General features: G+C 37.0%; 1 protein-coding gene across 1 annotated transcript in view; it reads left to right on the top strand.

Moving 5' to 3' along the window:
* Window positions 1–3521: 3521 nt before the first annotated feature.
* LOC107876594 overlaps window positions 3522–27465 on the top strand; it is a 67069-nt gene continuing 43125 nt past the window's right edge. Inside the window, exons 1-2 of the mRNA XM_016723484.2 lie at window positions 3522–3646; window positions 4455–4938. Of these exons, the coding sequence (XP_016578970.2) occupies window positions 3522–3646; window positions 4455–4938 (609 nt within the window). The remainder of the gene's footprint in view (window positions 3647–4454; window positions 4939–27465) is intronic.

The following is a 27465-nucleotide window of genomic DNA, read 5'->3' as shown; positions in this document are numbered from 1 at the left end:
GATCAAGACTACTACCAGGTGATGAACCACCCAAATTAAGAGAACACACCTCAAACTTACCAACCTTTGAAATGGACCACAAAAATAAATTACTAATACTAGAATCATAATAAAACTATGAAAGGCCAAACCTACCTTTACTCCCACCATCCACTCAATGATTGACCTTACCTTGATGACAAGGGGAAAACCAACCAACCAAGGCTCTAAGCCAAATGAACAAGAATTACAAAGATGGATACTAAGTAAATATCACTAGACTAGCCATTTATTAGGTAATGGTAAATCAGAGTAAAAACATTAACACAAATAACAACAGTAAAAACTACATGTGGCACATAAAATTAAAAGTAAATAGTACCACTCTAAGATCACATCAAGGCTAATATGCCAGGGGAAATGGGACTTGCCTAAGTGCTACACCCCAAGCCAAACACAATAATGATCCACTATTAAAAGAAAATATCTATAGGGGATATTCACATATGTACAAATCTTCACAAAAGCTTACAACAATAAGTGTATTCATATCAAGGCATAAGAAAACCAATGGATATGAAAACCCCAAATCAATTCACATAAGAACTAAAAGTTTCTGATAAATCCATGCACCATCTCATGCTTTATAGAAAACAACATGGGAGTACGTCCGGACTAATCAAGAAACCTAATATCATACTTCAAAACTGATAAAGTGCCCTAGTGAATACACATAAATCAAACTCTAGACTGAGAATTATTTGATGTGTACCACCATATATAAAGTATCCATGAAAAGGTTTGGAATACCCAACACATGGTATCTTAAAGAGTTAAGGTAGTCACATAGTCTGCTCGAGCTAGGGGAGCCCCCAGAACCTCTATCTAACACTGAAGATCCTTAATATTAATCTCTATCTCTCTATCCCTATGCTAATTTAAAACTCTATAAATATGCATAGAAGTTCCATCTGTATCTATTGATAACCTCGTGCTATCCATTTGGGAAAAAGTGGAAACAAACAAAGTACTAAGAGGTTTATAGAAATACAGACACACAATATGGAACCAAGGAATATGATTTCCTAAGAATGCCCCATAACCTCTCTAAAATAGGATACAGATGTCTCTATACCAATCTTTAAGAATGTGCTAGGAACTTAGCTCTTGTAGCAATAATACTGGTGAACCTATGCTCTGATACCAACTTGTCATAACCCACTTTTTATATCATAATGTCACTGATGAGTGGTCATCTTACCACTCATATGCATAACTATTTTTATGCAAAACCATGTTTGTTAAGTAAAATAAGACAAAATTATTATTTAATACACTGATCTCTATATTTTTATGGTCTAAAATTGAGAAGGAGAAAAGATGTGGATTGGAGCTAAAGAAGAGATCAAATGGATGAAAAAGAGTGCAGCTAGAGACCTGATGCTGTTCAGCCTCAGTTACTATGACCAGGACTATCATGCCGTGATCATGGTCAATCAAAATGGTTATCACAATGCGGTGGCAAAACAGAATTGCAGTCGCGATTAGACCTGTGCGATCGCGGTTATGCAAAAATATCCCAAATGGCAGATTTGTAATATTGTATGGACGAATTCCATACAATATATAAGAAAAACCCCTTCCTTCTTTGGGTATTGCTTACCTCATAAGATATTTTGAATTGAAATCTTTAAACTTTAATTGGGCAAGCGTGTAACTAATTTTGGAGGCTGATGTCTTTGCATTTTTATGAAGAATGAATGCTTTGGATAATCCTTATGGTATATCTCTCTTTAATTTTTTCATGAGTAGCTAAGTAATTTAGTCTTCGGATTATGTTGAACTAGAGTGTAATTTGTGTGTGGGAATTGTTGTGTTTGCATGATTGTTAGTTGTTGATTAAGGATTTCATCATTGCTTGAGCTTATGAGTTGGAATTTGAAGGGTGAAAGCCCCAAATGTACATACTCAAAACTCTAGAAACCCTTTATCATCTTCGAAAGAGGGATGAAGGTGAATATGAGCTAACCCATAACATCCTTGAAAGATGGTTATAGGGAGACAAGGCAATGGTGGATAATTAAGCCTATGGTTTGCTCCCTTTTGAAATCTTAGAAATAATTGTATTAGGAGTGTAAATCTTTTCAAGAGCATCATCCTAGAAATAGGGATGCTTGATTGAGGTTTTGGGTGATTATGAATTTCACACTTGTTAGGTGCTAAAAAGAGCCAACGGGTGAAATTGTTGTGGTTTTATCAAAAGATTAATATCAATGACCTCCGATCTAGCCTATCCTTTAGGTAACAACTAAATTTCATGCTAAACCATTATTAGCCCACAAAATTTTACCTTTAGGTAGACATAATCCCAAGATTTTCCCCAACATTGTTGCTTAAAACAAAAGTGCCATCTCTTGATCATTTGCTAAAGATTGTACAATGAGTTTCCAAACAAATCCCCCCATTTTATTTTACATTACGTTTTTGTTAGCATTTTGGGTAACCTTATAGTAATTTGAACACCCATAGGGTATGAAGTCTATAATTCGCTCCTTGAGATTCAACCCCAATTCAGATAAGGTTACTTGAAAATGACCGCCTCACCACTCAATTATGGGAATGAGTTGAGCGTTATCAAAATGGCACCGTTTTCTGAGAGTCAAATATAGATTTCGCTTGTGTGGTATCATTCTTACTTGGGAATACCTAGAGAGGTGTAATTTACTTTATTTGTTATTTTTGAATCTTTTATTAGTGATCAAAGTATAAATAGAGAAATGAGTGATAATGCATGCAACATGGGCCCCTTTGATGACCCTCTTAATGATGAAGGCCAATTAAATGAAGCGGGACAAAAAAGTGCAATTCGTATCCCACCAACCAATAGGAATGGAGTATTACATGTGACTAGAGTTATGCTTCATAGATTGTAAATGAAAGGGTTGTATGGGGGTCAAGTATATGAGGATCCGAACATCCATTTGAATAACTTTGTGGAAGTTTTTGCGCCATTTAACATAGCACATATTACACAAGAATCCATCTGGCTTCGACTTTTCTCGTTCCCACTAACGGGTGAGGCAGTTTTTGGCTTCTCTCACTTCCACCCAGTTTAATTACATCATGGGAAAAGCTTACCATGATTTTCTTGATAGATATTTCCCACCATAAAAATGGTTCAAAAGCGAAATGAGATTGTGAACTTTCGACAAATGAATAGAGAACCGTTGTTTGAAGCTTGGGACAGGTTTAATGGAATGCTAGCCCAATGCTTAAATCATGAGGTCCCAAAAAAGATGCCCCTCGAGATTTTCTATCAGGCTTTTGATCCATTAAACAAAATGGTGGTGGATAATGCGGTGGGCGACCCTATAGTGAGAATGCATCATCTTGCAGCCTTCCGATTGATAGGAGCAGTATCAAAGAAAAATTGGGGTTGGCATACTCGTGATACCGAAGCTTCTAAAACCCCTTCTACTACCTCCGTGGTGGCTAATGAACAAAGAAAATGAGAAGATGAAAAGGAGTAGAACATGCACAAAATGAGGACCCTACTTGAGCTTTTGACGAAGTATGTTATGGGTGCATCCGCGAAAGCGGTAAACACTGTAGCATCAAAATCTTATGAAGATGATGAAGAGGCAAAGAAGTTGGATGAAGAAATCTGGTACTTTGCAAACTACTCGGGGGTTCCCGCACCACCTATCAAAGACAAGGTGGGAACCAAGGTTGGAAGGATCATGAGCGGGATAGAGATTGGAGTGATAGTGAACATAATTTTAATAGTTATATCCCTCCTCACGATTAAGGTAAACTCAAGAAATCTAGTGCCATTGTCCCCAAAAGTTTATGATCGAGGATATATTAACAAGGTTCTTGAATAGAGTAGAAGGAACCGACAAGATGGTCTATGAGTTGAAGGGTGATTTCTCTCAACTCTCTTAAATGGCAGTGTCTCACTCTGCCTCTATCAAGAAATTGGAGACCCAAGTAGGGAAAATATCAACATAATTAAATGCTTGACCTAGAGGTGGACTTCTGAGTGACACAATTGCTAACCCAAAGAATGATGCTCAAGTCCTAGCAATTGTCACAAGGGGTGAAAGAGAACCTGAGGAACCTTTCTGAGGAGACGTGAGTGAGAATATGCCTAAGTCCAAATCAAAAGAGGTGACACCTCAAAGAAAAAAGGCAAATTATAAGAAAGAGATCAATGAAAGTGATGAAAAAGTGGTTGAAGTTGAAAGGCCAAAAGTTGAACCAAGACCAACCATCCAAGTTCCTTCCCCGTTTGCTCAATGTTTTCCTAAGAAAGAGGAAAATGAAAAATTGAGAAAGTTCATGGCCAAACTTAGCAACCTATCGATAAGTATCCCATTGCTTTAGGAAATCCAAGAGATCCCGGGATAAGCTAAGTTAATGTCCAAGAAGAAACTTGTTGAAGGAGACACTATTGAGGTCACTCATGGGTGTAGCGCTATCATGGATAGCAAGGTTACAGAAAAGAAAGATGACCCCGGAGCATTCACTATTTCTTGCACAATTGAGATGCATGAATTTGCAAAATCTTTATGTTACCTTGGTGCAAGCATCAAATTAATGCCTTTTGTCATATACAAGAAACTCTGTTTGGATACCCCAACACCAACCTCTATGCAGCTCTTAATGGCAGACCAGTCTATAAAAAGGTCGGTGGGTATATTGCTTGATGTCTTTCTGAAAGTGGACAAGTTCATTCTCCTAATGGATTTCATGGTATTGGATTGTGAAATGGACCAAGAGGTGCCTATCATTCTTGGTCGTCCTTTCTTAGCCACCGGGAGAGCCATTGTCGATCTAGAGCTGGGGGAGATAAATTTTAGAGTGCAAGAGGATGAGGTTTTTTTCAAAATTTACAAGTCAATGAAGCAAACCACGGAGTTAGAAGTAGTATCCATGGTGGATGTTGAAAATGAGAAGGTGAATAAGAAGGGGTCCAAAGAACCACTTTGAGAATGAAGGAATAAAGACGTCGTACCACGATGATAATAAGGCGCTAGGTGGGAGGCAACCCACAAATGCCATGAGAGTAGTTTGTGTCAATTTTGTTATGTTTCTGTAAGGTAGATGTTATATTTTGCATATGAATAAGCCATGAATTTATGGAACTATAGAGTGCATTGGATGAGCTTGAAAAGGGGAAAGTGTGTAATTTGCTTTAAAAACTGAACAGGGGAGAAATATGTCAAAATTGATGTAAAATGCTGAACAGGGGAAACAGAGGAGCAGATTTGCTCTTAGTTGCTGCGATCGCAGTCCCCAAGCGTGATCGCAGTCATACGGGTGTTTGCTGTAGCGGTCCCTTGACCACGGTCGCGGTCACTTCAGTTATTTAGCCCTTTGTTTTCCTTATTTCCCTCACACTCCCTTTCAATATTGTACTCTTTAATTTGGGCTAATTTTTGGCCAAGTTTGTGATCTCTCAAACAACATTCTTTCTTACCTTTGCATCACAACTCTGGTAGGTGACATGAATCCATGCCTTTCCTTTTGAATATAGGCCATAAAATGTATGATTAAGAAAGGGCCTAAAATTTTGATTGTTATGCTTTCCATGTTGTCATACTTTGTATTGGTGTGATGTTGGATTTTTGATTAAGGTGTGCACACAAGTGGGGAAATTATGAGTACCTAATTATATGTGAAATAGGTAGACAAATAAGATATGCACACCAAGTGTTTGATAAAATTCTCAAATGAACCTTCAATATTAATATTTGCTTTCTAAAGGGCACATTCACACACTTGTTAGCATTGTTCCATTGATCTTCATATGCATCCGTATTGTAGAACATACTACAAGCTTAAATTTGGAAGAAATGTAAACATACAGAGCTAACACGAAACCAGCCTCAGGTAGCATGGCCGCGGTCCTGACTCGCGACTACAGTAACTGAGGATAGTTTCCTGCCATCCCAAAAATCCTGCACTTCCAATTTTTAGTCAAGCAACACCAAGCATCTATTCCAATGAACTTTAGTGATCAATATAGAAAAACGTGTATGATTAAGATAACATCAAAATATATAATGTGTGATTACTGATTTCAAGAGACCTCATGGATAAGTTTAATCACATATGATTCTTAGCACCCGAGTGCTACACTTATTACTATAGTAATCTTTCGAGGACAAATATGCTCTTGAAGAGAGGAATTTTCTTAGAGAATATGCCAGAGAAACTACCGGCATTCCATGACAAACTTGAAGCCATATGATGGCAGTGCTTTGCCTTAGATCTCTGCATGGCAAATGAATAATGGATCAATGAATTTTATGCAAACGTCAGTGAAGTGTCTTTTATGGACCCACTCAATGTGACTGTTAGGATTTGGGGAAAGCCGATGAAATTTGGGACTAAATAAATCAATGTTGTTTGTGGGCTTAAGCAGGTAGACATGGGTGAATTCCAAGGAAAGAGGTGTAAATTGGGGAATTGGTTGGCACAATGGCTATATCCCGGAATGGAAGTATTATGGATCAATACTAAAAGCAATATTTCCATGAACAACTTAACTTTTGAGGCACGGATATGGTTGAACATTATTTGTAGCTGAGTTTCTCCTTGCACCCACATGACAACAGTACCAGAATTACGTGCTAGGATGGTTGCGTACATTTTAGACAATATCCCTCTAAATGTTGGTCAACTCATGGTTAATGAATTAGATCATTTCAAGGACAAGGTGGTATACATATATTCTCCCCCTCCTTGATTACAGAGCTTTGCAAAAGAGCAACGGTGGAAGAGTATGCTAGTGATACGTGGGTACGCCCTAGTTCCCCGATCCACCTCTAGAGGATTTGAGGTAAGGGCACACCCAACAAAACCAAGAAAAGAAAGATTGATTTGGAAAAGCAAACTTGCAGTGAGCCTAATTCTCATAGGCCATCCCCCACGGGACCTCTTGAGAAGATCGGAGTAACTATTGCAACCATCAAGAGCTTGTGTATAAAATTCCCTGAGGACCGGGATAGCCTTCTACTACTTATCATTCTTACGCATCATATACCGATTATGAAAAGTACAAGGAGGTCCAAAGTAATCAATAAGCCACCATTGAAAAACTTGAGAAGGCTTATTCCTCTTTGGCAGATTCATACTGAGACCTCCAGATTATACATAAAAAAATGGCTGCAAGGGAGAAGAAGAGGGATGAGTTATTTATCAGGATGTGGAAGGGTGTGAAAGGTATATGAAAGGTCCTAAGACCTTGGGATTGATTTCCTTCTTCTTGGGTGGACAGTGACAATGAGGCCCTAGCCTAGTGGTCTGATCTTGAGGAGGATGGTGGTAATTCAAAGTTCAAAAGTGATAGTAGCCCGTGATGTGGTTTTAGGGAGCACCCTTATCTCTCTTTTATCCTTGATTAATTGTGCAGTGGGGAAACTGCTACCTTTTCAGTTGGAGGTGCCTCCTTATTCATTTAATTGGGGCCTGCATTATTGATATTTATGCATAATTTTATGCTCTTTGGGATAATTTCTATTTTAATTGGGCTGTACTGTTCGGGTACTCTAATAGTGCTGACATATGCATGGATTAGTTACAGTAATACCCCGAGAGTACACCCTGGGTATCACATAGTGCTTACAATTCCTAGGGACCACAAGCTAACCCATAAGTTGATACCTGCTGTGAGCACTGGATAAAAATATAATATACGCGAAAGAACAACTGATAAGCCATAAGGTTTTAAATATTAAAAACTAATAAAATCTATAAAACCAAACTAATAAAATAATTTGACAATGTCAACTGAAGTTTGAATACTAAATAACTAACTATAGTGCTTGAAAGCCTCTAAACTGACTAAATGTAAGTTGATAGGACCGGCCCCAACTAACTCCAACTAACTACTGAACTGAAAACATGAACTAAATAGTCTGTCCTCAGAATAGAGGACTCACCACTGCTACGACTAATAGTATGAGAAGTCTAGGCGCAATACAGAAATTGGGTGTCAAAACCTGTAATATGATACATCATAGCACAAGAAAGAATGTTTGATCAATACTTTAAATGTACTGGTATTCTAAATGAGGTAGGCTGATATGTACGGTTTCATGAGCATGAATAAAAACAATCTGGATGCATTTGTATATATAAATATAACATGTAAAACTGAATAGAGTGCATGAAATCTATGGACATTGAGGATACATGAAGTCTAAAAATGCTGAGGATAATGTGAAATCTGTAAGTACTTAGTATGCATGGCCAAGCATATAACATGTTCTGAATATAATCTGTAAATACTAAAATATAGAAATCTAATAACTAAATCACTGATATCTATGTGCTATGGTCAAACAACTAAAACTAAATTACTGCTCTGAGTACTGAACTGAGATTGTGGGAGGTATCATCTAACTGACATGCCCTAAATAAGCAAGTTTAGGGTCCAACCTGTAACCCCAGTTGGAAGGGTGTTAGTACCGTGCCATGGGAACTAACAATGGTTGTGTGGATCCACTATACTAATGTACTATCCCGAATGACTAAGGGTGTCAAGCCTAATCTGACAGGTGACCCTTGCGAGGTAGTCAAGCCTAATCTGATAGGTGACTCCTCATATCCTACTCTGTCTACGTAGTTCTAGAGTATAGGGACTGCTACTAATGATTCTGCCTATTTAACGGAGAAGATGTTATCCCAGTCCTCGCTCGGTGCCAAATTCTACTCCCAACTGAACCGACTCAATAAACTGAACTTTTTAAAGTTAAATTGATTATGATAACTGTCTGAATTGACATAGCTCATAATATGTCTGAAACTATTCTGAATCTACTGAGACTAAGTAAACAGCTATGCTTTTGGGTATTAATAATTCTCAAGACTCAATAGCAATAAGTGTAAAAATAGTACTAATCTTGAAGGACATAACATGGGAGCATTTATTAAAATCCACTCTTGTAGGCATTTCATCAAACACCTGATGCGTATGGTTTCGGATAAGCATGAGAACAACATAAAATTCAGAGTAATAGCATAATTTAAATATCAATAATGCTTATTCATGATTTAATTTAGAAAACAACAACTTTAAAACATGAGGGGTTTGATAATGACAACAATTTCATGTAAGCATGGTATGAAATCAAGGTTCATGGTTGAAATCTAAAATTAAAATCATAATTACTTATACAAATCATAAGTTGAATTTAAAACATGGTACTTGGACTCCATAGGTGAAAGGAACCCATGATGAACACTTAACATACCTGAGTTGATGAATTCATCAAAATTGATAGTGATTTCTTGGGATTTGATCTTGAATTTGAGGGCTAGGGTTTATGTTCTTGAGAGAATGATCTTAAAGTTTGTGATGAATTAAGTAAATGTCGATTAATTGGGTTATCTAGCGGTTAAATATCATGTTTAGACTGATTAGGTCTATGGAAAAAGACCGAATTATCCCTGGAAAAAATTAAAATTTCATCACTGTAAACCCCAATTTTGGCCTTCACGCGACGCGGTGGCATTGCGGTGAGCCACTGGAAGCTGGGCTAAAAATGTTAAAATGGACAATTGTAAAATTGACGTTTGGCGCGATGCATAGGTATCACGGAGCCTCACTAGAAATTGACAACTCTGAAATTGGGTATTGGTGCGACGCACCATAATCGTGGAGCCTTACTGGAATTTGACAATTGGAAACTAGAACTTTTACGCTACGCGGGCTTATCGCGATGGAACACTGGAAATTTACAAATGCCAATTTGATCCTTACCGCGACACAGTGATGCCCACTTTGACACACTATTTTACTAAAAATTCTATAATTTCTCACCCCGGTATCGAATTTGGGTGAATTTTATATAGTTGGAAAGCTAGCAAAATTTTTACATAATAGTAAGTCTTAAATTGAAATTTTTTTAGTATTTTGAAAATTTTATATAGAAATACTCGGTTATTGAGAGATAATTGAGCTAGGGAAGTACGGGGTATTACAATATCTCCCTCTTGGCAACATTCGTCCTTGAATGAGACTGATTTAAGCTTAAAATACTGAGGATCTGAGATTACACACTAAATATGCACAACTGAAGCATGATTACATGACTAAACCATTTTTTAAATGCATGACTGACATGAGAATGGTATACAATGGTAACTGATGCTAAGTTCATAACTGTAACTGAGAATGGAACTGACTAAATCTAAGGAAGACTATTACCTTAAGCCGAGTCTGAGTTTGCGGAGAAAAGATGAGGGCACTTGGCCTGCATATCTGCTTTTGCTTCCCAAGTATCTCCCTCAACAGTCTGATTCCATCAAAGAAATTTTACTAAGGGAACTTCTTTGTTCCTTAGTCTATGAATCTGGCGATCAAGAATTTTGACTGGGACCTTTATGAAAGAGAGATCATTCTGAATGCTTACGCTTTTTGAGGGGACTACAACTGCTGGGTCACTAATGCACTTCTTTAGTAAAGAGACGTGAAACACTGGGTGTATGAAAGCTAAGTCTGAAGGCAACTCAAGCTCGTAAGGTACTTTTCTGAAACAACGGAGAATTCGGTAAGGACCGACATATCCGGGACTAAGCTTCCCCTTCTAGCCAAACCTCTTCACTCCCTTAATGGGAGAGATTTTAAAGTACACAAAGTTGCCAATCTCAAACTTGAGATCCTTTCTCCTTACATTTGCATACGATTTTTATCGGCTCTGGGCTTCCCTAAGCCTTTCCCCGATCAACTGAACATTCTCTATAGCATCAAACATTAAATTCGGCTCCACTATAGCAGTCTCACCTACTTCAAACCAACTAATCGAGGACCTAAATCTCCTCCCATATAGAGCCTCAAATGGAGCCACATAGATACTGGAATGATAGCTATTATTATAAGTGAATTCAATCAAAGGAAAGTGATCATCCCATCTACCCTTAAAGTCAACTACAAATGGTCTCAACATATCCTCAAGGGTTTGAATGTTCCTTTCTGCCTGACCATCGGTCTGAGGGTGAAAAGCTGTACTGAGATAAACTAGGGCACCAAGACCCTTCTGAAAAGCTTTCCAAAAGTGAGAGGTAAACTGAGTACCTCTATCTAAAATAATAGATAGGGAACACCGTGCAACCTAACCAACTCTCTGAAGTAGAGCTTGGCACAGTCCTCGACCGAATAAGAAGTATGGAAGGGCAAGAAATGGGATGATTTAGTCATCCTTTCCACAATGACCCAAATAGAATCATGCTGAGGACGAGTATGAGGCAAACCTATCACGAAGTCCATGTTCACTTCCTCCCACTTTCATGTGGGAATGCTAAACTCCTGCATGGACCCACTGGGATTTTGATGCTCAATATTAACCTGCTGGTGCATTGAGCACTTAGCTACAAATTCTATAATATCTATTTTCATCCCACTCCACCGATAGAACTCCCACAAATTATGATACATCTTAGTGGCCCCTGGATGAATAGAGTAACGCGCACCATGCACTTCTGCAATAATTTGCTGCCTTAACTCACCAATACGTGGTACACACAGTCTACCTTTGCAACACAACACACCATCTCCCCCTTGGGAGAAAACCTCTACCTTCAGATCTCTGACTGACTCTTTTAACTTGACAAGACTGGGATCTCTATCTTTCTTTTATTTCACTTCAAAAACCAAAGAATATTTCAAACTATTCTGAATCCAAACACTACCCTCAGCTGAATTAACCAAACGAACACCTAATCTGGCAAACTGATGAACTTCCTGAACTAACTTCTTCTTATCATTCTCAATGTGAGCATTACTGCACATAGATAATATACTGAGGGCTTCTGCCACTACATTGGCCTTGCCCGGATGGTATAAAGCACTTATGTTATAATCTATTAGCAACTCTAACCACCTTCTCCGATGTAAGTTCAAATATTTTTAAGAGAACACATACTGTAAGCTTTTGTGATCTATAAACACATCCACATGCACCCCATACAGATAATGTCTCCAAATATTTAAGGCAAACACAAGCGTTGCTAACTTAAGATCATGGGTAGGGTGGTTTTTTTCATAGGGCTTAAGCTGTGTGGAGGCATAGGCCATGACCTTACCTCTCTGTATCAAAACATAATCCAACCAAACTCTAAAAGCATCATAATACATAATAAACCCGTTTGAACCATCTAGCAAAGTCAAAATTAGGGCTGAGGTGAGTCGAGTCTTTAACTCCTGAAAACTCTTCTTACAGGTATTTAACCACTGAAACTTGACTTTCTTCTGAGTCAATCTAGACATGAGGGATGCAATAGATGAAAACCCTTTAACAAACCATCGGTAATAGCTATCCAGACCCAAGAAACTCCTGATATCTGATGGAGAGATAGGTCTGGGCTAGTTTCTTACCACTTTGGTCTTTTGAGAGTCAACTCTAATGCCATTATCAGAAATAATATGGCCAAGGAAAGCTACTGATCTTAGCCAAATTTTAAACTTACTGAATTTAGCAAACAACTAATGGGATTTAAGAGTCTGCAACACTATTCTGAGGTAATCTTGCATGATTTTTTTGGTACAGGAATAGATAAGAATGTCGTCAATGAAGACTATGATGAACAAGTCCAAGTACTGCTTGAACACTCGGTTCATCAAGTCAATAAAAGCTGCTGGAGCATTAGTAAGACTAAATGACATAACTAGGAATTCAAAGTGACCATATCGAGTTCTGAAAGCTATTTTTGAAATGTCACACTCTAACTCTGAGCTGATGATACCTAAATCTAGAGTCTACCTTATAGAAGTAACTGGCAACCTGAAGTTGGTGGAATAAGTCATCGATTCTGTAGAGTGGATACTCATTCTTGACTGTGACTTTGTTCAACTGACAGTAGTCTATACACATTTTAAGAGAAACATCTTTCTTATATACGAATAGAACTGGTACGCCCCATTCTGTATGGAGGAATAGAAATAGGCTGAGTGTCGGGAAGAAGGTCTATTCCAAAATAAATTTCCCTTTCAGGAGGAACTCCGGGAAGATCTTTGGGAAGCAAGTCTAAAAATTTATTTACTACTAGAACTAACTCAAGGATGAGAGTCTCTAAACTAGAGTCTTTGACTCTAACAAAATGGTATATACATCCCTTAGATATCATTTTCCTTGCCCTAAGGTACGAAATGAATCAACCCGTAAGTGACGTAGTACTACCCTTTCATTCAAGGACTGGTTCATTTGGAAACTAAAAATGAACAACTCTATTTCTGAAATCAACTGAAGCATAGCATGAATGGATCCAATCTACGCCAAGAATAACATCAAAGTAAGACATGTCTAGTTCTATAAGATCTACTGAGGTGACTTTCTGATACACTATAATCGGGCAGTTCTTCTATACCCGTCGGTCTATAATATAAACACATATAGGGATAGATACTGAGAAGGACTCTGCTAAGATTTTAGGACTATCTCCGAAGTCTATGGCTATATAAGGAGTTACAAAATATAGAAAAGCTCCAGGGTCTAATAAAGCATAGACATGTCAATGAAAGACTTGCAACATACCAGTAAATATGTTAGGAGAATTTTCCTAATATTGTCAAGATTGAAGAGCATAAAATCTACTTGGACGCTGACCACTGGTTGTGTCTCCCTGCTGAATCAGGCGGCCAACTGGGACTGATGACTGATAGGTCTGGCTATCCTAGAGTGAATCCCCATCTTTCTGAGAAGCAAGCCGACACTCTCAAATCCAATGGCCTGGCATACCACACCCAAAGCGTACATCACCGCCAGCTCTATACTCGCCCTGATAATTTCTACCATATTACTGACAAAGAGGATTAGTACGGGCAATGTAAATACTGCCTTGGGACTTAAAGCCTGGTGACATATCCCTATGATCATTCATGAACTTGGGTACTGGGGAACTGGCTGAGGATAGATCTGGGACTAAATATTTTTGATGAAATTAAGGACGGTTTCCCCTTTCTGACCTTTGTTGACTGAAATTAATTCTACCTATTCTGGCTCTCTTGTTCTCTCTCTCTCTCTCCTTAGACTTATGCTCCTCAATTTGTTAATCATGGACCATCAACCTAGAGAAGTCTATCTCCCTAATTAGCATCATGGTCCTACACCCCTTGACCACATCGTTTGCTATATCAAACATAAACTTACTCATCTTGGACTTACTATCTACTACCTCATGAGGAGCATACCTTGATAATTGAGTAAACTTAAGAGAATACTCTCTCACTGTCATGCTTCCCTACTTTAAATTAATAAACTCTAACACTTTAGTCTCTCTCAACTCTAGCGGGAAGAACCTATCTAAGAAAACAGTAGTAAACTCTTCCTATTTACAGGCCCTACATCTACGCTTCTACCTACCTTTCTCTGCATAAACCATTTATGGGTTATATCTTGCAACTGGTAAGTATCCAATTCATTACTCTTAACTATGTCTAATAATTCCTGTGAATCCTCTTCAAACTTGGATCGCAAAAGAGAAGAAGGGTTCATTTGGGTGAAGTCCCAAATCCTAGCTGCAGCAGTATTGGCCACTGGGTTGGCCAAAATAGTGGCTGGTTGAGCATTTTGAGCCACTACATGTTGAGCCTGAGTAGTGAATACAACTCTGAACTCTGTATGAGAAACATGCTCATTCAGGGGATCTTCCTGAATGGTCTTAGGTGCTGGCTAGTTTATGTTTCTTCTTTCGTTTGTCTTTTGGGGAGGCATGTTTTGTAAATAGAAGGGAGGATGAATTAGACAGAGAGTTTTATCTGAGCTCATGCTCAATTGCACGACTTGAATACTGAAAGAAGGGAACTTTTCCTAAATGTCTCACAGCCTCTTGTCCATAAGTGTGGCGCACTTCACACCCATGTACAAGACTCTACTTGACATGGTTTTTAGACTTCTTAGGACACTTCAAATCCTTAGGCTATGATAACAAGTTTGTAATGCCCCGAGAGTACACCCTAGGCACCACATGGTGCTTACAGTCCCGAGGGACCGCAAGCTAATCCATGAGCTAGTACCTATTATGAGCACTAGATAATAATATAAAATACATTAAAGAATAACTGATAAGACATAAGGTTTTAAATAATGAAAAGTGATAGAATTTGTAACATTAAACTGATAAAATAATCTGACAATGTCAACTAAAGTCTGAATACTGAATAACTGACTGTAGTGTCTGAAAGCCTCTAAACTAAATAAATATGAGTTGATGGGACATGACCCAACTAACTACTAAATTGAAAACATGAAATAAAATAGTCTATCCTCAAAATATAAGGGCCCACCACTACTACGATTGATAGTCTGAGAAGTCTAGGTGCGATTCGAGAACTGGGCGTCCAAACCTATGATATGATATATCATTGCACAAGAATGAGTATGCGATCAGTACTTTAAATGTACTGGTATGCTAAATGAGGTAGGCTGAAATGCATGGTTTCATGAGCATGAATAATAACTTTCTGGATTTATGTGTATATATAAATATAACATGTAATACTGAATAGAGTGCATGAAATCTATAGACACTAAGGATACATGAAGTCTATAAATGCTGAGGATACATGAAATCTAAAATTTGATAACCGAATCACTGATATCTGTATGCTATGGTCAAGCAACTAAAATTGAATTACTGGACTGAGTACTATACTGAGACTGCGGAAGGTATTATCTAACTGATAAGCCATAAATGAGCAAGTTTGGGGTCCAACCTGTACCCCAATTGAAAGGGTATTAGTACTGTGTAATGGGTACTAATACTAGATGTGTGGATCCACTATACTGATGTACTATCCCGAAGGACTAAGGGTGTTAGTCCTAATCTGATGGGTGTCCCCTGCGGGTAGTCAAGCCTAATCTGATGGATGACTCCTCATATCCTACGCTGGCTATGTAGTTATGGAGTTTAGGTACTACTCTAAATACTCTTCCTATCTGATGGGGAGGTCGTCATCCCTGTCCTCGCTCGGTGCTAAATTCTACTCCCAACTGAACTGACTTAAAATACTGAACTGTTTTGAGTTAAACTGATTATGATATTGATATTGCTCATAATATGTCTGAAACTGTTCTTTATCTACAAATATTAAGTAAACAAGTATACTTTCGGGTATTTATAACCCCCAAGACTCAATAACAATAAGAGTAAAAATAGTACTAATCTTGAAGGACATAACATAGGAGCATTTATTAAAATCCACTCTTGTAGGCATTTCATCAAACACTTGATGTGCATGGTTTAGTCTAAGCATGAGAATAGCATAAAATTCAGAGTAATAGCATAATTTAAACATCAAAAATGTTTCATCATGATTTAATTCAGAAAATAGCAACATTAAAACATGAGGGGTTTGATAATCACAACAATTTTATGTAAGCTTGGTATGAAATCAAGGTTCATGGAGTTCATATTTGAAATCTCAATTAAAAATCATAATTACTTATAAAGATCATAAGTTGAATTTAAAACATGGTACTTGAACTCCATGGGCGAAAGGAACACATGAATGAACACTTAACATACTTGGGTTGATAAATTTGTGGAAATTGACGATGAATTCTTGTGATTTGATCTTGAATTTGAGGGCTAGGGTTTTTATTCTTGAGAGAATGATCTTTAATTTTGAGAGAAATTGAGTAAATGATGATTAATTAAGTTATTTAGGGGTTAAATCTAGTGTTTAGACTGATTAGGGTCATGGAAAAAGACCAAATTACCCCCGAAAAGAATTTAAATTTTATCATTGAAAACCCCAATTTTGGCCTTCACCACGATGCAGTGGCATTATGGTGAGCAACTGGAAGGTTGGCTAAAACTTTTTAAAATGAAAAATTGCAAAATTGATGTTTGGCACAAAGCGAAGGTATCGCGGAGCCTCACTGGAAACTGAAAACTCTGAAATTGGGCATTGGCGCGAAGCGTCGTTATCGCGGAGCCTTACTAGAATTTGACAATTGGGAACTTGAACTTTGGAGTGATGCAAGCTTATCACGGTAGAACATTAGAAATTGATGAATTCCCATTTGACCCCTACCGTGGTGTGGTGATGCCCACGTTGACACATTATTTTACTAAAAATGCTATAACTTATCACCTGGGTTTCGGATTTGGGTGAATTTTATATGATTGGAAAGTTGACGGAATTTCCTACACAATAGTAAGTCTTAAACTATTTTCTTTTTAGTATTTTGAAAATTTTATATAGAAATACTCAGGTACTGAGAGCTAATTAAGCTAGGAAAGTACGAGGTATTACAATTACTTTGTTCTTAGTGTATTTCTATTTTAGTTTTAATGATTGGGTTTCTAACAATAGATGCAGGGAAAATCTGAGTACCCATGGCATTGAGGCCAAAAATTCAAAGGAAGTTTAAGTACCTGTAGCATTGATGTTTTGGAATTACATTCGTACCTATTTGTGAAAATTGGGTAACCATGTGGGTGGTTCACTCTTACGATAGTTTGCAATGTGAGACTATAACTTGGGTTTCTTTCATGGTTAGAAAATTATGCATAGTGTGGGTACAAAATCATCCCCCCGATTCGATAATTTTACAAAATTCAAAGGCATGAACATGACAACCTCGTGAGACAACTTTCCCTCCTTCTATGACTCCAAAAAATAATGAATACTCCATCTTTGTCATAAGTGGGTAAATCAATTGAACCTTATTGACAACGTTCATATTCCATGTATGTGAGCTTAATTGTCTACATCTCAATTATACTTATATGTCATGACCCGAAATAGGGCCTGGCCATGATGGACATCCCGAACCATAAAGGCTCGAAACGCCCTTCTCTATCTGGTAATCATGCACAATATTTATATAATAAAAGAAGATGCGGAAACATAATCTGCTATGAAAACATGGTCAATTCTGAATTCAACCTGAGTGTGGAAACTGTAAATCAATTACATCTAAATAACATCTTACTCAGTCTGCAAAATCTCTACTACATGAGAATCTGACAAATGTCTGAAACTAGGACAAAGCACCCAGTAGACCAAAACTGAAATAAGTGGCATAATCTGAAAAGACAGGCCTTCCAAAATAGAGAAGGCTCACCACTGCACAATCTAATCAGCTGTCTGAATTATCTACTGCTTATTTGGACCCCTAGAATGAGCCTCAGAACTGAGAGGTAGGGGGAGGGGGTCAATACAGATGTACTGGTACGCAGAGCATATCCAAAATAATCATTTATTATTCAACATATATGAGACCAATTTAAACCAGTTCATGAGTATATCATATAGTAAGAATTCACATTGGCATTTTAAAGACTTTGTAAAAAAAATCATCACAACTCTGAGAAATCTGTGTTACTTCTGCGCTAGGTGGCACACCCTACAACTCTGAAAAATTCCATGGGCTATATGAAAACTGCCATTAACTCGACAGCGAAGCCCCTAACCCAAGTGTGCCGCAAAAGTTGGAGTCTCTGAATGTACTATGCCACACGATCGTCACCAACATACAATAATAATCTACCTGTATCGGGAAATACGGTTTCAGGCTAAGAGTTCCTTGAACTCGCGCCTTCTTTGGGTAACCACCTAACCCTCTTTAAGTCCCTTTTTAAAACACTATCAAAACATGTAGTCTCTGAAATCATACTCTAAAAACATACTCTGAAAATATGCTCTAAAAATATACTCTAAAAACATAATCTGTTATGGTATAAATACATATGGTATCGTCATACCATTGACTTGCAAGTCACATCTCTGAGCCATTACTAGTGTATCATAAATCTCTGTATTCAAGACACAAGTTTTGAGACCAGCATTTCAATAATTCAATTCAATGAATCTTTCCTTTTTTCAAACGTCATGTAAACATATGCAATTCTTTCTCATACACATAAGAACATATTGATATCAAGAAACACCCTCTCAACAATTTCAAATCATGTTTAAATGCCAGGATATTGCAAAAATATCTTTCAAATCACAAAACCATAATCTTTAATTCAATACAAGAGAGGGAGTTCATAATTTATTCTCTCAACAATCTCAAATGTCAAATCTCAAATTCATACATATACATATATATGTAAATCAATTTAAGGGAAAAGACCACAAGGCCAAAGCAATAGTAGCATTGAAACTTTCAAAATGCATAATCAATAATATAGTTTTCAAAACCCCCATAAAATACATGCATCAAAACCTTTAAATCATGCTTTAACAATTTCAGGCCCATGTAGTTTTTAGGATAAACCCCACATACCTCTACTTCGGAGAATAATGAATGAGTCTTGAAGCTTACGAATTGGGGATTCCAAATCTCTAATTATCTTCAAAAACTCACGGTTGAATCTTGAATTATTTGGGATTCTTGTTTGAAACCCTAGAGAGCGTTCTTGATGAATTTTGGTGAAAGTGTATGTATTTGGCTGTATTTGGGATTAAATCCCGTGTTTGGATGGATTTGGGGCCATGGGAAATGTCTAGTTTGACCTTGGAATTTAAAATCCAGAACTGAAATGCTGTAAAAGGCTTCACTACGATGCGCTGGAAATCGCGGTGAGCTACTGGAATTGACAATTTGTCGATTTAAGGCTCATCACGATGCGGTGGCCAGTTAATCAGGAATGCTGACACTAAAAATGCTCTAAGTTCTTCACTGAGTGTCCCTTTTCGAGAATTTGGTATCGATGGAAAGCTAATTCAAAGATATTTAATTTGATATATAGTAGACCATCCAGTTCATTATATACAAGGATCTATAGTCAATTGAAGTTGAATCAAGTTTTGATGCTCACTAAAACTCAAATGATAGGAAAGCTTTCAACTTGACCTTGAGTTAGGGGACCTTTTTGATCTTAATTCATGATCAAATAGGTTACCATACTACATACTTGATTTACATGGAAAATTTTCATAGGATTTATTGCTTTTGGATCATCTACGCATAGAAATGATGGTTTTCATTCTAGCCCGAAACACGGGGCGTTACATTATACCATTTAGAACTTGCCCCACTAGTCTTTCAAAGCTAAATTTTTACTTTTCTTCATTGGTAAAATGATCATAGGCCATCTTGTGGTTTTGGAAGCCCATTTTAGCCTAAAAAGCCTACCAATACATAGGAGTTACCCTTAGCCACCCTCTTTGAGTCTTTGGACTTTTCTTTGATAAATGCATTATAAGCCGTGACCCTTCTATTCATACTCTTTTGAACTCTATTCTCCTTGAACTTAATAATACCTATTGAGGCTAAAACCCTAAGTTGGGGGTGGTTGAAAGAGAGAGAAATTATAGTTGAGCCACAAAGCCATAAGAAAATGACTACGAGCTTAAGTAAATAAGCATTTTGCTTTGAAGGAAGAGATAGTCAATCAAAAGAATGTGTTGTATGAAGCTTGATGCAAGCAAAAAGAGTGAAGAATAAGAGGTGAAAGAAAATTTGGTGAAAAAAAGAAAAAAAAGGGGAGAAAATAAGCAAAATAGTATAGTGAGAAGAAGTGGCCTAATAACAAAGCATAAAAAGAGTGATGTAGAAGTTCAGGAGGGTTTAGCCTTATTGTCCTAAGTTGATATCCTACCCAAACCCTAACCTATATTACACGATCAAAGAGTCCCTGTATGATTCTCAACAAAGTGTGGTCATGGTAGTGGTGATTGAAAATAGGGGCAAGCCTATGGCATGTTACTTGTTAACATGGAGAATTTTTTGAGAGAGTGTTCGCACTTAAGATTCCTTGTTGAATGATTAGTAGCTAGGCATGTGAAATCTACTTTCTTGCGAGAAGGCATATGAATAAGTTGAGGTGGGTGAAGTTTCCATCTTCCAGATGATGAGATAAAAGGATATTTAATATGGTGTGGTTAACATGTGACTCATTTCTAGAGTGCTAGTAGTTGTTGCATGGTTGCTCCTCGAAGTCTATTATATCCTTCGCTATTCCATTTTATGATGAGGGGAATTGTTAAAATCTGCTTATCCATGTGTGAATAGCTTTTTTTAGTTGTAATTAAGTTGGAGCTTTCATGACCACTGGGAACTAATATGTGGGCATCCAGGGGGAGTTGTCTCAAAGAAAAGAGTGGTGCTGGTTGAGGAGAAGCAAGCTTCTAAGTTGGGGGTGTTAATGAGTGTTTATTTTACCACTCATATGCACTCTTTATTTATGTGCACAACCATGTCTGTGAAGTTAAATAAGACAAAATTGTTATTTAAAGAATTGATCTCCTCATTTTGCAAGTGTAAAATTAAGAAGGAGGGAAGATGTAGATTAGAGCTCAGAAAGAGATCAAATGGATAAAAAGGAGTGCAGCTAGAGACCTGATACTGGTCAGCCTCAGTTACTGCGGCCGCATTCATCATGTAGTGGTTGTGGTCAGTCAAGACAGTCAGCACAATGCAGTCACAGAACATAACCACAGTTGTGTAACTGTGGTCACGATCATACCTGCGTGATCGTGGTTCTGTGAAATATCCCCAAGGACAGTTTTGTAATATTGCATGGACGAGTTCCAAATAATATATGAGTAAAAACCCTTTCTTCTTTGGGTATTGCTTACCTCATAAGAATTTTTGAATTGAAAGCTTGAAACCCTAATTAGACAAGTGTGTAACTAATCTTGTAGGCTTGATTTATTAGCATTTTTGTGAAGAATGAATACTTTGGATAATTCTTATGGTATATCTCTCTTTACTTTTTTCATGAGTAGCTAAGTAATTTAGTATTGGGATTATGTTGAACTAGCGTGTAATTTGTGTATGGGTATTGTTGTGTTTGCATGATTGTTAGTTGTTGAGTACGGATTTCACCATTGCTTGGGTTTATGAGTTGAAATTTGATGGGTGAAATCCCCAAATGTCCAAATGGGTTTAATGGGTGAAAATCTCAAACTCTAGAAACCCTTTATTATCCTCAAAAGAGGGATGAAAGTGAATATGAGGTAACCCATAACATCCTTGAAAGAGGGTTATAGGGGGACAAGACCATGGCAGATAGTTAAGCCTATGGTTTGCTCCCTTTTGTAATCTTAGAAATAAGTGTATTAGGAGTTTAAATCATATCAAGAGCATTATCCTAGAAATAGGGATGCTTGGTTAAGGTTTTGGGTGATTACAAATTTCACACTTGTTAGGTGCTCGAAAGAGCCAACGGGTGAAATTGTTGTGGTTTTATTGAAAGATTAACCACAATGACCTTTGAACTAGCCTATACTTTAGTTAACAACTAAATTTTATGCTAAACCATCATTAACCCACATACTTTTACATTTAGGTAGACATAATCCCAAGATTTCCCTCAACATTGTTGCTTAAAATGAAAAAGTCATCTCTTGATCATTTGATAAAGATTGTACAACAAGTTTCAAAACAAATCCCCCATTTTATTTTACACATATTTTTGTTAGCATTCTGGGTAAACTCATAGTAATTTGAACACCCATAGGGTTTGAAGTCTATAATTCACTCCTTGAGATTTGACCCCAATTCAAATTGGGTTACTTGACAATGACCGCCTCACCCCTCAATTATGGGATTGAGTTGAGCATTATCAGTAACCTACCATAACCCACCATTATGTAAGCCAACTCATAGTCTGAAACATCTAGTAGCAGACTAACAAGGAAAACAGAAGCCCGGACTAAATAAATATGAGAAAGAAGATGAAAAGAGAGTAAATATTTCCCCAAAATCTAGTGAGTTTAGTAAAAGCTATAAATAAGAATACAAGGTGAGCATAATATAAATGTACAAGACTGTCACTGAATGTAAACTAAAGACCAATCCAACAAAATAGAGAGAGTAAGAAAAACTCTGGATGTGCAGAGGTCACCTCAAATATTCTATCCATGGAAGCTCTATATGATGTACATGTCAACTGCAAAAGATCAATACGGGTAGTCAGTAGGCATCAAATCACTAAGCTTAAAAGATAATATAAGCATAAATAACAAATAAAATTAAAATATATAATATAGACAACTATATAAGAAATGAGACATATTAATACTAATTAAAACTACAAAGAAATCCAGAATGAAGGTGCAATACCTCACATAACTAGTCAATATACAACTAAAAGCTGAAAGAAGGATATATGGTAGTAGTATTGACATAGCCCCAAGCAGGGACTTGCCAAAATGCCCCATCTCAAGTCCAAAAAGGGTCGGAGATCACCTCACTACCCAATCCAACCCATTGTCTAACAAAGACATAAATCAATTTAATGTTTTAGGGACTCAAACCCTTTTAGCAAATTAAACCATCAAGGTTACCATTCAAAAAATTACATGGCCAGCAAGGCCTTTACAAAACCATTTACCAACCATTCATTTTCATTTGGCCAATGCCTTCGGTCAAAATACCATTTAACATGTGAATAGTTTATTCTCTTAGACATTTTCACAAACATGTTGAGGGCATACCGTTATCAAGACCAAAACCAAGGTAAAAACCATCAAGTTTATGTTACTCATGACCCACTTGTTCAACCACTATTTCGAAGGACTCACATGTGCAAACCATTATAAAAAACATAAATAAATACAATTTAAACCAAGAGTAAACAATACTCAACATTATGTAGACAAACCCTCAACATTGGTTTTCCAAACCACCATTAATGAATCATAAACAAATTTTAAATCACATGATTTTCATGAACTAAAAATAAGGGAAGAGTCACATGCCTTATTCATGAAGATTCATGGAAAGAAGTTGATTCTTCAATGTGTGTTATGAGGGGCTACAATATGTTATAAGATATGTGGACTTAAGGGTTTTGGTGTAGGAAATATCTAGAATACCCCCAGCTTAAAATATGAAAAATGGTGTGTAGGAGGGTATGACTACACCATCCAAACCATACCTGCAACATACTAGTGGTACCCACCAGTCGTACCCTAGGCAGCAACTTGGACCCATACACTGTCCAACATTCGAACACAAGGACCAAATCATATCCATTCATACAATTGGTACCCTTAAATCATACCCTAGACATCCTACCAAGGGCTTGTTATACTGAACAACATACGAGTGCATAACCTATCTCGTACCATCATCATACGACTAGTATGATGTCTACTCATACCTTGGAAAGAATGTAACCTAGATCATACTGATTATCTGCAATGACTTAGGAGTACACTCTAGTTGTTACATGGTGCTTACTATCCCAAAAGACCGCAAGCTAACCCATGAGCTGATACCTGCTGCGAGCACTGAATAAAACTGAAATCAAAAGATTTATTTTCCAAAATTTAACTGAAATAACCATAAGGTTTAAGTCATAATTCTGATGATCTTTGTAAACAACACTGATAATAACAATTGAAAGCTGACTAACTATTTGTTCTAGTCTTAAAGCCTCTAACTGAATAACTGAGGAGTTAATGGGACAAGTCCCCAACTAACTCCGACTGTTTGCTAAAACTAAAATAACATAACTGGTCCTCAGAACACGAGGACTCACCACTGCTGCTGCTACCTGTTCACTAGGATAACAAGGTACGTTTGGGAACCTGAGCGTCCAAACCTATGATATGAACATCATAGCACAAGAAATGATTATGCGATTAGTACTTTAAATGTACTGGTATGCTAAATGAGGTTAGGATAATATGCATGGTTTTATGAGCATACATAGTAACTGACTAAATATAGAGCATGAAGTGCTGAGTAAAAATGCATGAAATCTGTAAAGACTGAGAATGCATGACCAAGCATAAAAACATATTCTGAATATAGTTTAAAAACTAAAATACTAAGTACTGATAAACGAGTAACTGATATCTGTATGCTATGGTCAAGAAAAACTGAAACTGAATTACTGTGTTGAATATTGGACTGAGATAGTGGGAGCATCATGTAACCGACATAAACCATGTGAGATATCATGGAATCCAACGTCTGACCCACGTTAAGGAGGGTTGTTCTATCCTTGCCATTGAAATAGAACCTTAAATGTAGTGATCACTAAACTGAGCCTATATTGGACAAAGAAAAACACTCTCTAGCGAGGCCCTTAGACCTACGGTGACACGTAGTTTCTGGGGAAGTAGGATGCGCTGAATCCACACTTCCCACTCGGTGCTAAATCCTACTACTAACTGAAAGACACTGAATTACTAACTGATGCATGCACTGATAATTGATAAGCTCAGGTCATGGTATGTTAAAAATGATAGTGCATTCAGATTTTTGGGTAATTATTAACCTTAAATTGACTATGATGACTAATTGAAAGAAAAAACTCATGGTTTATCTGAAAAACTTTCTTAAAATACTAAAACTATGTAAACAGATAAATTTCGGGTATTCATAACACCCAGGACTCGATAGCAATAATAGAAATATCATACTAAAATTTTAAGGACATGATATTTTAGCATTTATTCAAAACTCTTTCTTGTAGGCATTTCATCAAACACTTGCAATGCATGGTCTAAGCTAAGCATGGGATTAGTTTGAAAAGTTGTAGTAATAGAATGATTTCACTTTTAAGATCACCAATTAGGGTTTAAATTCAACAAACAACCCATTGAAACATGTATGATTTAATATCACCAATACTTTCCTGGAAACATGATAAAATTTTGAAATTTATGTAAGTTCATGGACATAATTCATAAAATATGTAATAAGGGTTGCTTTCAATGAAAATATATTGTGAACATCATGTATAATAAAATTTCATAAAAGCTTCATGGAGATAAATCATTATACACATCTAATTTCATGATTTAAAACATAAAAGATAAATTTTTGGACTCCATGGGTGAAAAGGGCCCATGGATGAATATCTAACATACCTTAACGCCTTGATCTTAAAAGAGAATTAAATTTTCTTGAACGTTCTTGGATCGGGATTTATAATTTCTTGATTTTCTTGAAGAAGGGCTTGAATCTTGTTCTTCATAGATGATCTTGAGAGGAAATCTTAATTTTCTTGTTCTTGAGAGTGGAGAGGATTATGTGTTTTTAAAAATAATTTATGATGGCCATGTACGTATTTTTGATGATTTAAGTCGTGGGATGTGTGGTAAAAGACCAAAATATTGCTTGAATTCGAATGGAAATTGCTGAATTTCATGGGTGATGACTTGGGCTGATAAGTCGTCACTTAAGTGATGGACCGTCACCCCAGTTCATCACTTAGAAGCTGGAATTGATGATTTCTGCCTAAGGCTGACTACTTGGGCTGATAATTCGTCACATATGTGATGACCCGTCAGCTCAGGTCGTCACTTAGTTGACAGACTGACATGCTGGAGTAAAATGGGCATAACTTCTCGCTCCGTTATCGGATTAAGGTGAAACCAAATGTGTTGGAAAGTAGATTCAAAGATCTTTCATTTGATATATAGTAGTCCACGTAAATAATTATATATATGGAATAATGGTCATTCAAAGTTGACCCAAGATGAAATGTTCGCTAAAACTTAATCAATAGAAGTGTTCTCAACTCGTCTTTGAGTTTGGAGATTTTTATGACCTCGATTGATATAAAAGGACATTTTCACACTATATTATTGATCATCACACATATATAGACATAAAATCATTGGGTTCGGGTCTGTATACTTAGGAACAACGGTTTGAATTCTAGCCCGAAAATGTGGGGTTTTACATTATCATATGACTAAGACCCCTAAATCATATCCACATCTTACGACTAGTAAGCATGAGTCATATGATGTCTAGAGAGTTCAAACTTAAGAAATTCCTATGGGTTAAAACTCAGGGTGTCTCAATTCTCCCCTGCTTGGATCATTTATCCTCGAATGTTAAGTAAAGGCAAGCACAAACATGAGTTAACATATTATTACCCGTCAAACTTCCTTTTTACAAAACAAAAACATTAAGATCAGCTTATACCTTAAGCACTAATATCAGGACGGAGGACATATGCGAGTACTTGAACTTTATGTCCTTCTCCGCTTCCCAAGTAGCTTTCTCAACCTTATCTTTCTCCCAAGGGATCTCTATTGAAACTTCACCTTCAGTCCTCATTCTATGAAATCAACTACGAATAGCATGCCTCACTAACCCAATCTTATATTTCCTACAAACATATCACTACGATAGCTCGAGTCTATCTATATATTGCTCTCATGCTTAAACCTATTCAAAGAGGTTAACTTAGTCACGGGGCTCTACTCCTTACATCCATCAAAAATACTAATCTGCCCCATCATTGCATTCAAACATCCCATCCCATAAAGATTTATAACTACCCAACACCATGATTATTATACCTATGAGTCACAATGTCCAAGCCTACATTTGCTATACCCGTTGTATGGTCTACCCTACTAAAGATCCAGAAGCCTCTACAATCATCACCTTACAACAATTAATTAGGGGTATAGATATCTATGCTTCTAAACACTTAACACTCCATTTTCAACTCCTTAGGGGTCGTTTGGTTAGGAAACAAGTTATGCTGAGACTAGTTATACTGGGATTAGTTGTACTGAAATTAGTTATCCTGGTATTACTT

The sequence above is a fragment of the Capsicum annuum genome, chromosome 7 (genome assembly GCF_002878395.1).
Source record: "Capsicum annuum cultivar UCD-10X-F1 chromosome 7, UCD10Xv1.1, whole genome shotgun sequence".
Classification (NCBI taxonomy): Eukaryota; Viridiplantae; Streptophyta; class Magnoliopsida; order Solanales; family Solanaceae; genus Capsicum; species Capsicum annuum.
The sequence above is the reverse complement of the archived record's forward strand: the minus strand, read 5'-3'. Positions and strand labels throughout refer to the sequence as shown.